The sequence below is a fragment of the Enhydra lutris genome, unplaced genomic scaffold (assembly GCF_002288905.1).
Source record: "Enhydra lutris kenyoni isolate GAN:26980312 unplaced genomic scaffold, ASM228890v2 scaffoldscaffold17, whole genome shotgun sequence".
Taxonomy (NCBI): Eukaryota; Metazoa; Chordata; class Mammalia; order Carnivora; family Mustelidae; genus Enhydra; species Enhydra lutris.
In genome coordinates, this window is record NW_019154101.1 from 2,249,511 (window position 1) to 2,263,589 (window position 14,079).

General features: G+C 37.9%; 1 protein-coding gene across 2 annotated transcripts in view; it reads left to right on the forward strand.

Moving 5' to 3' along the window:
- Positions 1 to 14,079, forward strand: part of LOC111147739 (24-hydroxycholesterol 7-alpha-hydroxylase) — an 89,860-nt gene that overhangs the window by 48,409 nt on the left and 27,372 nt on the right. For both annotated transcript variants that reach the window (XM_022503961.1, XM_022503962.1), the window contains exon 8: positions 12,193 to 12,326. In XM_022503961.1, coding sequence (XP_022359669.1) covers positions 12,193 to 12,326 — 134 coding nt within the window. The remainder of the gene's footprint in view (positions 1 to 12,192; positions 12,327 to 14,079) is intronic.

Here is a 14,079-nt window from a genome sequence, read left to right on the forward strand (position 1 = left end):
CTTTGTTTACTCACTAATTCTTTTCATCATTTCTTCTTTCCACCCTTGCTACCCTTTGTTTCTCAGTTCTGGTCTATGCCTGTCCTAGGCCTTTCTCTCACTGTCTCTCAGTCCTCAGGAATAGAGGGAGGTACATATTTGGGGATGGGAAAGGTCATTGGAATCTTTATCCAAAATTAAAAATTAATTTTCCTCTCCAATAATCAGGGGTCACAATACATCTTTTTAAATGTAGAAAGTGATTGCTTTCCCCATTTGGGAGACAGGCCAACAAACAAATCTTCATCTCACTAAAAATTTCCAGAAATCTGTAACTAGCACATTCTTACTACCTGTTACTGTTATAGGGTCATTTGATATATAATACCTGTTATAAATAGTATTATCTATTTCAGGACATTTTATCCACTCTTACTCGCTCTGTTTGAGATGTGCTAACTTTTCCCAGTGAATATAGGTTTCTCCTGGGAAGACAACAGCAATTTTGCAAAATAAGAAAATACTGCTGGAATAAATTAGAGGCTAAAAATTGAATTTTTGAACATTGTTTATCCTATGAAGTTTTTAAAATTCCTGAAGTGAAGGAGTAAATGTAAGATACTTCTTTCCCTCTCTGGAATATTGTAAATTATTTATTAGTTCTCTTTAGCTTTGTCTCTTTTCTCTAAAAACTGATTTTTTTACCCCCAGGAGCATATCTTGAGGTCCCTGGTCGAGAAAACATGCCAGAAAGCTAGTTTCTTGCCCTTATTTTCTGTCAGCAATTGATGTCAGTGCTTTATTATTTTCGAGTAGAAGTTTTAGAACTGTGATATTCCTTTCAAAGCTGTTATATAATTTCCCTAAATAAGACGAAAGTAAATGCTAGCTTTGATTTTTCTTTTTAAACAAATTATTATAAAATTTGGGAAGCAAATGTCTTGGTCACACTTTGGTGGGAATCGTTGCTCAAAGTTATGACATCAGTTCCTTTATTTTTCAACCTCTGCCTCATGTCCTTCTATCCTAGGCTTATTGTCCTTCATGCGTACTGTGACCTTTCGTACACACCTGAGCTTCAGATAGTTTAAGCAGGCTGCTCCATGACTATGAAAAGGCAGTGGTTTGTGAGAATCTCCCAGCATAGAAAAGCAAACAGAACTGGGAATCCATGCTTTCAAAAGTAAAGGAAGAGGTGGTAGAATGTGCAGGGATATATTCTGCATTTCAGTGGGAGCTGACAATCTGCTCTTCATCATCTTGCCATGGGTCCCTGGGTGGTCAACACACCTGTTTTTCACTGTGGAGGAGCACGGGGCCTCCTCAGTATTCACCCCGCACTTTGCAAGCCCGCCTTCTGACTCAGACTCCTCAGAATTATGTCTTGAAAGGTCTGAATGACTCAGCAAATGCCTACTGTTCCCCTATTTCCTATACAAACAGGGATTATTTCCCCAAAATTGTTAGTTAAATCTTTATGTAATGTTGTTCCTGGGCTATAGATATAGAATTTTTATATTTTATATACTTAGTCACTTACTGTTTCCAGGTGCACATGAGTGTGTGTGTGTGTGTGTGTGTGTGTGTAAGGAGAAGGAGCTTGGAATATTAAGGAACCAGAGGAGCTACAAAGAACAACTAACTTCAGTGATCCTATTTGAGTCATGCTCCTTTTTTTAAGTCCAAGAAATCATAGTTTTATGATTAAGTTTGGAATTTAAGTTGCTTTTCTCTCTGCCTGGGTGAGTCCCACTCAAGCATGGAGGCTTAGCCAAAAGCCCAGCCGTAGGCAAGTGGGGATGAGCATCCCTGGCGCTTGCCTCCTCTCTTGTGAAGCTAATATTATTGTCATTTATAAAAATATAGTATTTTGTGTCCTTGTGTCCAAAGTCCTTCAGGGCTGTGTCTTTCTCGTTCCTTTCTTCTCTTTCTCCTCTTAAGGGAAGTGGTGGGTCACGGTAAACCGGGACAGAGATTTGAAGGCAGCTCTGACACATTCAAGCTTGTCTCCTGGGGCACATTATCTCTGAGGCTTAATAGCTGGCAGGTAGTTACGAGGAATCAATGAAGTGGTCTGAGGTATTTGGGACCTTAGATGGTCTGTAAATTAGTATTACTCTCCTCCTGTCTGTTAGAGCACCTATGCTTGGGCTGGCACATAACAGATAGGAAGCAAATGTTATGTTGAGTGAATTACCAGCTAACATAATAGAATTCCAGTATATAACACATGATTAATACATATGATTCATTGTGTTGTAACATGCTTGCCACCATACCTATGGAATCCCTAAACCATCTATATTTTAGCAATGTTTTATTGTTTCTGAATACAAAATCATCCTTTCTTTTGTTTGGTTTCAAATAACCTAAGATGTGGTTTGACCTTTATTGCATTTATGCCAAGACTTAAACAGATGGTTTCTGAATTTTACCCCCAGTCACCCATAGCTTCTTCCCTGGTTGTCTTCTGTTCTGGTCCCATTCTCCATTAGGCTCTAGCTCTTTTGATGATTACCTTGGCAATCTTCCAATGGAGCCATCTATTTTTAGAGTCAAAATGCTGGGAGAACAAACCACAGAGGTGCATTGAAATATGCACAGTATGGGTACAGAAACATTTCTAAGAGTTGTAATAAGAAAAGTCTTTAACCTAAAGTTGTTGTTTGAAAACTTAGCATATTTCCTTTGCTTTTCCTTTGTCTAGTCTCAGAATATACCTTGTTTGTCCAACATCACACTGGGATGTGAAAACTAAAAATATTTTATCAGAACATCTATTTTCCAAGAGTACTCAGTATCTCTCATACATTTTGTTTGAAAAAAAATTAAATAACACAATTCAGTTGATAAAAACAAAGGTTATTTAACACTTCATGAAATGGACAATCTCCTTTTCGCAAAATGGAGTGGGAGGCAGGAAAGTTTTATACGATAAAGAATAAAGAACAAGGAAGAGACAAATAGAAAATATTGGCTGGGGCCACATTATCAACCTTGTTTAGAGTGAAAAGAAACAAGAAAATAATAAGTATAGAGCCCAGACGTGGCTTGGCATTGGCCAACTGAAGCAATGGGTGTTTCTGGTCAAGTGGAACATTTACAGGGACATGAAAGCTATCTGAGTGTCTGATATAGCCCGCTGAGCAGGGGTGTCTTCTTCTTGGACCTAGAAAGTTCTTTCAACAACTTATATATCATATAAGACTTTAAATATTATTTTGAACTCAAAACAAACCTTTCTGTTATATAATACATAACACTTTTTGCATTTTATAATTCAATTAGTTTAATAAGGATACTTAATTTTATTTATTTATTTATTTACTTACTTATTTACTTATTTATTAAAGGAGCTCAGAAGCTTCACTATTCTTGGAGTCCAAACTCTTTAGGCTGAAATTATGCCTGTCTTATTATAGGTAGGTCACTTTGGAGTCGTAGAGATCTGATTTTAAACACAAATCCTGGCCCTTGGTAGTCATCTATCCTTGATCAAGTAGAAAAAAATTTTCTGTATCCTGTAGCTGCAGTAAAACAGAAAAAAAAAAAAAAAGAATAGAGAGATTCTCCAATGCAGATTCTCTAAATAGATTTTTATAGAGAAAATAATTTTTTCAATAAAGATTTAAAATCTAAAATGTAGATCACTGCTGATTTATTTGCAGCTTTCCTTTGTGAGAGCCCTCACTTACTGGGGCCATCTTGGTTTTCAAGATAAAAGTGAAATTGGTCCTAATCCCTTCCCAGCATTCTAGGAATCCTTGGAGGGAGGAATGGGGGAGGCAGAAGAGGTGGAGGCTTGTATATCATGTAGCTTTCTCTTGACTCCTGGCTTTTGCCTTTGCTGATTTCTCATTTCCTTCTCTCTTTTGCTTTCTGCATGTTTTGCCCCTTTTTGGTATTGCATTGCCTCACTGGACATCACAAGATTTCTATTTCCCTAAGTGTTAACTTAAGGCGATGTTTTAGAAAACTTTTCAAAATATTAAAAATATGGAACAAGGGAAAAGAAAAGTATGTTGCAGCCAGAAACAACTTAAAATTGAGTATTGACATCAAGTTGAATATTCCGTTCTTAAAAGTCTTGTCTGTCTTGGGGTGCCTGGGTGGTCCAGATGGTTAAGCATCTGCCTTCAGCTCAGGTCATGATCCCAGGATCCTGGGATACAGTCCCACGTCAGGCTCCCCGCTCAGTGGGGAGCCTGCTTCTGTCTCTCCTTCTGCTGCTCCCCCTGCTTGTGCTCTCTCGCTCTCTCTGTCAAATAAATAAATAAAATCTAAAGAAAAAAAAGTCTTATCTGCCATTGCTCTAAAGAATTTTCCTTGGCCTCCTATTGGGTAATCAGTTAGGTGCTGTGTAACTGGGTCCCTTCTCTTCTCTTAGGTCTCTAGGTTTGTCTTACTTACCTTGAAGATTCCAGCAATTCCAAGTTCCTTCTCACTTCCTGTGCAGTGCCAGGGACTCTCCCTTTGTCTCACCAAGGACATTCAGACTGTGTCGTCTGATGCTCATCTCACTTTTGAGTTCTAAGATAGACGTGTGAACAAACATAGAAATGCCAGTATGGTTTGTGTGCTAGTGGACAAAGAGATGAAACAGGACCTGCTTTCAGTATTTCTTTTCTGTGTCTGCTTTACTTTGCTTTCAAGGGCTTTTCCTTTCGGTACAATGTGTTCTCTACTTGTCCTTTTGTTTGGCACTCAAGAAATTTTTATACTGCAGAGAAAATGCACCAGTATGAATATCAAGATGACTGGGAGGCAAATTATAAAGTGAGGAAAAGTTCATTATATTAGGGAGGTGGAGAAAGAGAACTGAACCACAGTTTTTTCTTACATAGACCAATTTTAAAAAAGAGTAAATAAGGAAGTAGCAGAAAATTGGTGTCCTTAACATTACTGTGTCCATGTGCTCTCTGTTTATGAGTGTGATTTAGAGGCCAATTAGTACAGTATGTTTTTTAAAGATTTTATTTATTTATTTGACAGAGAGACAGACAAGCAGAGGAAGTGGCAGACAGAGGGAAAAGGAGAAGCAGGCTCTCCACTGAGCAGGGAACTTGATGGGGGGCTCAGTCCCAGGACCGTGGGATCATGACCTGAGCTGAAGGCAGATGCTTAACCAACTGAGACACCCAGGCACCCCAGTATATTTTAAACAAAGACATTTCTTTTCCTAAGAGACAGTTTATATTTTCTGTGCTAACCATTGTCCAGTTGACTTAGTTATATAAAAGATATGTGTAATAGAGATCACAGAGAATTTATAGTACTAGAATTAATCTGGACTTCTGAGCAAAAGGAAGTACAATGAGGAGCAAACCAGCATGTTAGTCAGGAATTGATGCCTGTTAGTCAGGAATTGGCAAGCTTTTTCTATATTATGCTAATTCTTTCAGGCTCTATGGAACATAAGGTCTCTGTCACCACTACTCCACTCTGCCGTTATAATGTGAAAACAGCCCTAGACGATATATAAACAAATGAGTGTTGCTGTCCTCCAATAAAACTTTATTGAAAAATAGATGGCAAGATGCATTTGGCCAGGCCAGCCTGTGCCTTTGGCTGTGGCCTTATATAAGGGAGAAGAAAAACAGAACATGAATATATGGCTATGTGTAAGCTCAAGTCAATGACCTCCAGAAGGTGCACTGGCATTTTTGTTAAGACGAAGATAGCATCTTTGTAGCTATAAAAATGATAAAATTTTGGACCGTTTCTGATATATGGGCCAATTAAAAGTTTTGTCAGAGTTAATTATCACATTATTTAGTTTTAGGGTTCGTAATAAATAAAACTACTTTGCCATCTTGTACTTTGACATTAATAAAAGCTAGTGACTTTTGGTGTCAATACAGTTGACCCTTAAGCAACATTGGCTTGAACTGTACATGAGGTTTTTTTTAAATAAATATATTGGACAATATTGATATAGGTACTGACAGATGATTTACCTTATAAACAGATGATGTAAACTTATGGTATTCATAAATACGCTACAATATTGTCAATGTATTCTCTCTTCCTTATGATTTCCTTAATAACATTTCCTTTTCTCTGGCTTATGTTGTTCTAAGAATATAGTATAGTGTATATGTATAATATATAAAGTATAAGTTAATCAACGGTTTATGTTATCAATAAGGCTTCCAGTCAATAGAAGGCTACTGGGGGCTGGTTGACTCAGTTAAGCGTCCAACTCTTCATTTCGGCTGGGATCATGGTCTCCAGGTTGTGAGATCAAGCCCCATGTTGGGCTCCACACTCAATGTGGATTCTGCTTCGGATTCTCTTTCTTCCTCTCTCTTTGCCCCTTCCCCATTTCGTGTACATGTGTGCTCAGGTGCTCTCTCTCTGTCTTGAAAATGAATGGATGAATCTTCGGAAAAAAAAAAAATAGTAGGCTATTAGTAGTTAAATTGTTGGTGAGTCAAAAGTTATTACATGGATTTTTGACTGGAGAGTAGGCAGTCAGTATCCCTAATCCCTGCACTGGTCAAGGGTCAACTGTGTATCCACTCAGAATTTCTGACTTAAATCTTATTTTTTGCCCACTAAGTAGATTTCCCTCCATTGTGTTAAAGAGATCATTTAAAAACTGGTAATAAAAACTGCGGCGCCTGGGTGGCTCAGTGAGTTAAAAACTGGTAATAAAAACTATTTTAAACCCAGATTATTTAATAAAATTTGAGCATTTCTTCTACTTCTTTCAGTCTAGGACAATGGTTCTTAAAGTATGGTTGCTGGGCCGGCAGCCTCCATAGCACCTGAGAACTTACGAGAAAGGCAGATTCTTAAGCCCCACTTCAGACTTATTGAATCAAAAATTTGAGGGTAGGGCCTTGTGAGCTGTGTTTTAATAAGCCTCCCAGGAAATGCTGAGGCACGCTGAGGCATGCTTAATGCTTGAGAACCACTGGTCTAGCATATACCAAGTTCTCAGTAAATTCTTATATATTTGAGGATTCTCACATTCTCTCTCAGAATTGTCTCAAAATTTGACTTTTCTGCATCCCTCCCATTGTTGTTTCACAAAATAAAAACTTAATTGATTTCTCCCTCCACTATTTTAGACATTTATCTATTTACTCATTCAATAAAAATATATCAAGTGCCTACCATGTGCCTGACAGTGTGCTAGATACTAGGGATACATCAAAAAATAGAAAGAACAAGATTGTGAAAAACATGGACTCATATCCAATAGTCAACAATAAGCCAAATTATTTCTTATATTAACAGGAGCTCTAAAGGAAGCAAAATGGCATGCTAGTGATTTGGAAGACATTAGCTGATAAGGGAAGGGCTTCCTGGGGAGGAAATATTTTAACAGAGGTCTGAAGGATAAGAAGGAGCTAGACTTTCAAACAGTTGGAATAAGGCAGAAGAAATAATAATGATGACAGTAGCATTTACTGAGTTTTGGCCACGTGCCAGTCATAGCTGTAAGAGCTTTACTCACAACAACCATATAGGCAGATTCTTTAATTATTCCTATTTTGTAGGTGAGCAAACTGGGGCACAAAGAGGTTGGATCACTTATAAAGGTCACACAGCCCCAGGATTCAGTGCGAGATGAGAGGGTTAGATGGGGTCTCATTTGCCAAAGTAAGAACTTTGGATTTGATTCTAAATAGCATTGAAGCCCTTAATGGGATCTGCACAAGGTACTGACTTGGTCTGATTTGCATAAGAATTATAGCAGAGCCAGGTGGGAGCAGGAAGAGTGATGGTGGCTATCACCTGGGGCAGCAGAGAAATGATGGTGCCTTTGGACAAGACTGGTAGCTCTGGAGATGGAGTGATGTGAATGGCGGTAGGATCCATTTTGTGGATAGGAACAAGAGGTTTTGGTGATTAATTAAATGGGAGTAAAAGGGGAAGGGATGAATTATGGATGACTCCCAGGTGTTGGATGTGAGCAACTAGACAAATTTTGCTACCATTTTCAGTGATAGCAAGACCAAGGGAGGAAAAGCTTTATTTCAGTGGAGAAAATGAAGAGATCTGTATTGACCAAAGCATGCTTCAAGATGTCTTTTAGACCTGCAAGCAGCGCTATCAAGAAGCCAATTGGATAAAAATAAGATGGAATTCAGAAAGGTGATCATAGGCAGAAGGTAAAATTCTTGATATAACCAGCCCATTGATGGTATTTTATAGAAGATATTTATTTGAATCCCCAAGAGAAAGAATCTGCCTAGACGAGAGAAGAAAGCCCAGAAATGAAACTGGGACACATCCAGGTCACACTCAGAGGTTGGATAAAGGAGCCACCTGTCCCTAGCTCTGGCTTTAGCCAGTATGGACAGCCTGGGACTGCAGTGGAGCACTGAAGTCACTTGGTCTAATGACTTCCTGCCCTGAAATCTGTTCCAGCCAGCTGAATTCCTCTTCTGTGAACATGTCCTTCATTTTGGCATATTCAATCCTTTGTTCTGGTTTTACTTCTTCTGAGAAACCTCTCTGATCTCTCCTTTGCAACCACCCCTCCCCACCAACCCCAGTCTGGTCACTGTCACCACTGTGTCCTACTGCACATTGCATGCTTCAGTGCAGGGACACTTACCCCATGTTTACTACTTTTAGTTCTTTGCTTCTTGATCAGACTGTGAACTCCTTAAGAGCCAGGGCTCTTCCATTCGTCTTCATCCGCAGCACTTGGACACTGCTCAGAGGTTCTCACGAACTGTCTGCTGGGTGAGTGATGGAAAGACTTCCTCAGATGCGGTCTCTGGTTAGTACTGGATAGATTCTCAGACTGTAGCTTCTCTCCTAACTGAGGTTTCAGGGGAAAGAATCTCTTTATCGGCTATGGAGCAAAAGTGAATCTTCTAGAGAGTCAGTACTAAATTCACACTAATAATAATGGTAACAGTAATAGATACCAACTTGTATTGAACACTTAACAGATGTTAGACGGTGCTCTAAATTTGTATGTCGTTTATAAACTCATAAATTAGAACCTCAGAATTCCTCATTTTAACACTGTCTGGGGAAAGCATTTACCCTTCTTTTCCTTTAGTTTGAGAATTTATTGTCTTTTTATTGTCTTCAAACTTAAATTTCTTATATCCCTGTGATGCTTAGTTAACATTTTTCTCTGCACTAAATGCCAAATAAATGTTTGTTCATTTGATTGAATAGTGATATCTCTGGCCTATGCAACAACCTCAGTCCTTTTTTCAAATGAAGAATTTCTCATTCCAAGCATAGATTTTCTCAATTATTTTTTTCTGAATTAGCTTAAAATGTACAGGGATACTTCAAGAAAAGTATGAAGAAGTAAAATTTTGGTGCCATTAGCTTTCCATGGCATATCAAGATAGTTTTCTGATGGTAATAATTCCTTTGGCTCACAGTAACTGTTTGTTAGGGAATTTGGCCACAGGCACACCCAGGCATATGGTATGTGCTGCTGATGCTCAGACAAATGAAAACCAGGGTTGGTTTGGTTGTTTTTGTTTTTGAAGAATTGTCTTAGAGAGGACCTATAGCCATTACATTACACAGCTAATGATCTTTTGTGTCCTCATTGAATAGCTATTGATGATGCTTGTATAGTAATGGGAGTTTTAAAAAGTTCGGGAATGTTGGCATAAATAGCGGTCTCTACTATGGGATTTCTCAAAACCTATAATATGCTAATGTGTTCAGTGAATCACCCATAGAATGTTAACATTTCCTGGTATTTCGTGGGCCATAAAACCTTTTTCCTGCTTTAAACATTTAACATCTTGCACATGTTCTTTCATAGAACACAATTTGGAAAAACTGTTATATTTAGGTTGTGAAGATGCAGAAAGCATGCCTATGATTTTCCAATCCTTGTTATGGGAAAGCAAAAGCAACAGTTTTGTGAGACACTGTCTGTGAAGGTTAAACAAGAAGTCCGGGAGGTCATTTGTCTCTTTTTAGTATTAGGTCAGTTAGGTCTGAGCGAATGAGCAGAAGGAAGTTCAAATTCTGTTCAAATAAAGAACAGTGCTGTGGGGGCGCCTGGGTGGTGCTGTCGGTTGAGTGTCCAGCTCTTCATTTCAACTCAGGTCATGGTCTCAGGATTGTGAGATCAAGCCCTGTGTCAGGCTCTGCGCTCCGTGAAGAGTCTGCTTGGGACAACCTCTCCCTTTCCCTTTGCCCCTTCTTGCCACTCTCTCTCTGTCTGTCTGTCTCTGTCTCTCTCATATAAATAAGTAAATCTTAGAGGGGGGAAAAAAAGGACAATGCTGTGTATCACTGTTTCATTGTGAAGTTTTCATCCTTTCTTGGCCCAAGACAGGAAGTCCTGAAATTTCCTGGTCTCCACATTTTCCAGAATGGCGTTGAAGATGGCCTGTAATGGCCTCAGTGGACCTGTCACTGTTCCATCACATTTACCTCACCTTCTAGGCCCTCTACAGGCATTGCCATTTTCTGAACATATCCAAGCTTTCCACAGTCTTCCTTTTACTCTTCCTCTTTTCTTTGCCTAGAATATCCACTCATTCGTCTCCCCATGTTGAAGTTGGACCATTTGTTAACTCGATATTTATTTGCTAAGGTCTACTCTCTGCAAAGAATTAATAGTTGTAGCTTTAGAGGAAGACATTCAGACAGTTTTTTGCTTTTCCTTTAGTTGGACATGAACCTCCCTGCTTTTATATTATAACAAAATATTGGAATATTTTACACATCACAGAACAGTTTCCTTGCTTGCATGGAATACCAATTAACTGTGGGCTTGTCTCTTACCTCCCAGTAGACTAAGTGTATTGCAAGAATGCCTTAAGTATTGTAACCCAAGTAAAGCCTAACTCAACTCCTAGTCCTGATTCAGTGCTCAAGAATCTGTCAAGTTGAATGGAATGTATAGATGCCCCTATGGGTACTAATAGAACTATAGCTCAAAAAACCTTGTTCCCAGATTCCACCAACCAAAGACATTTGCTTCTGACTACTCAGGAGTTCTGTAGTACTGACAGATGAGATTTCCGAGGCAGCACCCACCTCAACCTCTCCTGCAGGTTGGGCTTGCTTTAGAACTAGCCTTATCCAGAGTCTAAGAGAGACATTGCTGGAGATCTTACATTCCGCTGTTACCCATTCTTTCCCAATACAGCTGGGAAGCAAATATGAAAGTTGACTTAACTAAACTGACAATGTTGTTGAATTTTGTAAAGCAAATGCTATCAAAAGTAAATTGAAAGCTGAGTTGTTTTAAATAATTTTCAAAAATGTAAACATTTCATTTGAAATACCATTAACTGAAATATCTAATTGGGCTGAAAGACCCTAACCATATTTTGGGTCATAAAAAGATTCACCCCAGGGGGCGCCTGGTGTCTCAGTTGTTAAGCATCTGTCTTCCGCTCAGGACATGATCTCAGGATCCTGGGATCGAGCCCCGCATTGGGCTCTCTGCACAGTGGGAAGCCTGCTTCTCCCTCTCCCATTCCCCCTGCTTGTGTTCCTTCTCTCACTTTGTCTCTCTCGGCAAATAAATAAGTAAAATCTTTAAAAAAAAAAGAAAGAAAAGAAGAGAAAAGAAAAGAAAAGAAAAGAAAAGAAAAGATTCACTCCAATCCTTTTATAGGTGCCTTCATTCTAAACATAAGCTGAGGTATGATTATTACATTAAAGTGTTTGATGCACCTATGTTTAGAGGGAGAGCTCATTATTCCAGATGTAATGCATGTGCCTCATTGTCCCTTTCCTCATGTTCTTTTTGGGCCTTCTGAAATATCTGGTTGAAAAATCAAAGACAAAACCAAAAATGAATCCTCGGGAAAGAGGTAGAAGTAGTAAGGGAGATGGCTTCTCAGATTTTTTACTTTATGCTTCTGATGCCAATCTTTTATCGCTATTTCCTTAAGTAGAAGAAGAATTTGGACAAGAAAGAATGAAAGGAGTGAAAATTGAGCATCTTTCTGATGGACCTCAATCTTAATCATTTGATAGTCATAGGAAGGTGAAGACCAAAGTTGGATCCCATTCCATCACCTTGAAGTAATCAGTGGGTTAATTGGGGGGGCCCATACATTTGATCTTGGTAAGAGGAAAACAAAAAAAAGAGGCACTCAGTTTCTAAACTTGGTATGCAAAAAGTAATGGCAATGCTAACAGTTGTGGTCGGAGGCAGGTTCTAACCTGTGTTGATGATCTTCCATGAAATCACTTTCTGGTTTCTTTAAGTCCACCTTTTAAAAAATTTTTTTGAAATTCTCTTTGCAGGTAAAGATAAGATGAAAGTATCTGAGGATGACTTGAAGAAACTCCCACTAATCAAGTGGTGTATTTTAGAAGCCATTCGTTTAAGAGCCCCTGGTGTCATTACCAGAAAAGTGCTGAAGCCAGTTAAAATTTTGGTGAGCTTTGCTTTGGTTTTAAGAACAAGCACTGGGTATTATAGAACACTGATGAATCACTGAACTCTACCTCTGAAGCCAATAATACATTATATGTTAATTAATTGAATTTAAATTTTAAAAATCAATCAAAAGAGAAAAAAGTAATCAACTTTCTAAGGAAAAAAATACATATAATGCCCATATATTATTAGATAACTCCTTAAGTTCCACGAAGCACTAATGATGTTAGAATAGGTTACTAGTAAGAGTTGTGCAGCAGCATCTATTAATATGGCTATTTATCTGTAGACAATAATTTTAGCTAAAATATAACCCTTTAATAATCATTCCGGTTAGGTAATTTCGTATCAGAATTAGTATAATCCTATAGAAATCAAACAGGTAGACTAGATAGTCTGCTGAACCAGCCAATAAGTAATCCTGAGCAACAGGAGGTTGAGGAATTAAGGGTATGAAGAAAGTTCTTTTGGTATCTGGAAGGTAGTTTCAGGCCACAGATAACAGCTATGGAAACAGAGAGCAGGAATGCTGTGGATAATAGCAACTGATATTAGCAATCAGTGCTGAGTGAAGGAGAGAGATCCTTTCTCTGAGCAAAGTAGGAGAAAATTCTCAAGTGCTCCATGAAAGATATGTGCATGTGGCTGACTTTCAATTTAATATTTGGCAAATCAGGCAGAATAAAATATTTTTTTCAGATTGGCTTGATATAGGGCCTGCATTATTCAGATAGATGACATTTACTCAGCCCTCAACTCTTACTAGCTTTTTTACATAAAGTTTGAGAGTGCTTGGATTCAAATCAAGAAAAATTTTTAGTAATAGAACACAAAAGAGACCAAAAAATCCAATTTTTATAAAAACTGCAACTTGCTACATCTAAAGGAGACATTATTTATTTAACAGATCTTACATAAATCACAGTATTTAGTTTTAGTGGGATTTTAACAATTTTGGTTTTTAAATAATCTATTAAATAAAATATGAGTATAAAAAGGGGTGCCTGGGTGGCACAGTCAGTTAAGCATCTGACTCTTGATTTCAACTCCATTCAAGATCTCAGGGTCTTGGGATCAAGCTGCACATTGGGCTTCTCACTCAGAGGGGAGTGTGCTGGAGATTCTTTCTCTCCTTCTCTCTGTCCCTCCCCAACCCCTGCCCTAGCTTACACTCTCTCATAAATAAATGTCTTTTTTTTTAAATATGGGTATAAAATGATATGCTTTGAGAAGATATTATCCAACAACTGGGTGCAATTTAGTCAAGGAATGTGTTTATTACTCTGAATAATACTATAATTTTTATTAAACTTCTATTAAGCTTTATTTATATCCTGGCTAACAGATAATTAGCTGAATTACAGACATTATTTATCTGCTAGTACTTGTCTTGTTATTTTAAGTATACAGATCCTATACATGCTTTGTTTTATTTATACCAAAATATTTCAGTTATTTTGGAGCTTTTTTAAATGGTACTTTAAAACTTTTTGATTCTCAATTGTACATTACCTGTTTTTAGAAATGCAACTGATTTTTAAGTGTACACCTTGTATCTGCAACTTTGCAAAATTCAATGTACTTATTAGTCCTACAACTGTTGTTATAGGTTCCTTGAGAGTTTCTATGTAAAGAATATTTTTCTTCTTTTATTTCTTTTTCTTGCCTTATTACACTGGCTCTAAAGTCCAAAGCAAGGATATCTGTTGTCACTACTATCATTCAACATATGTTATCATTCAATCATATGT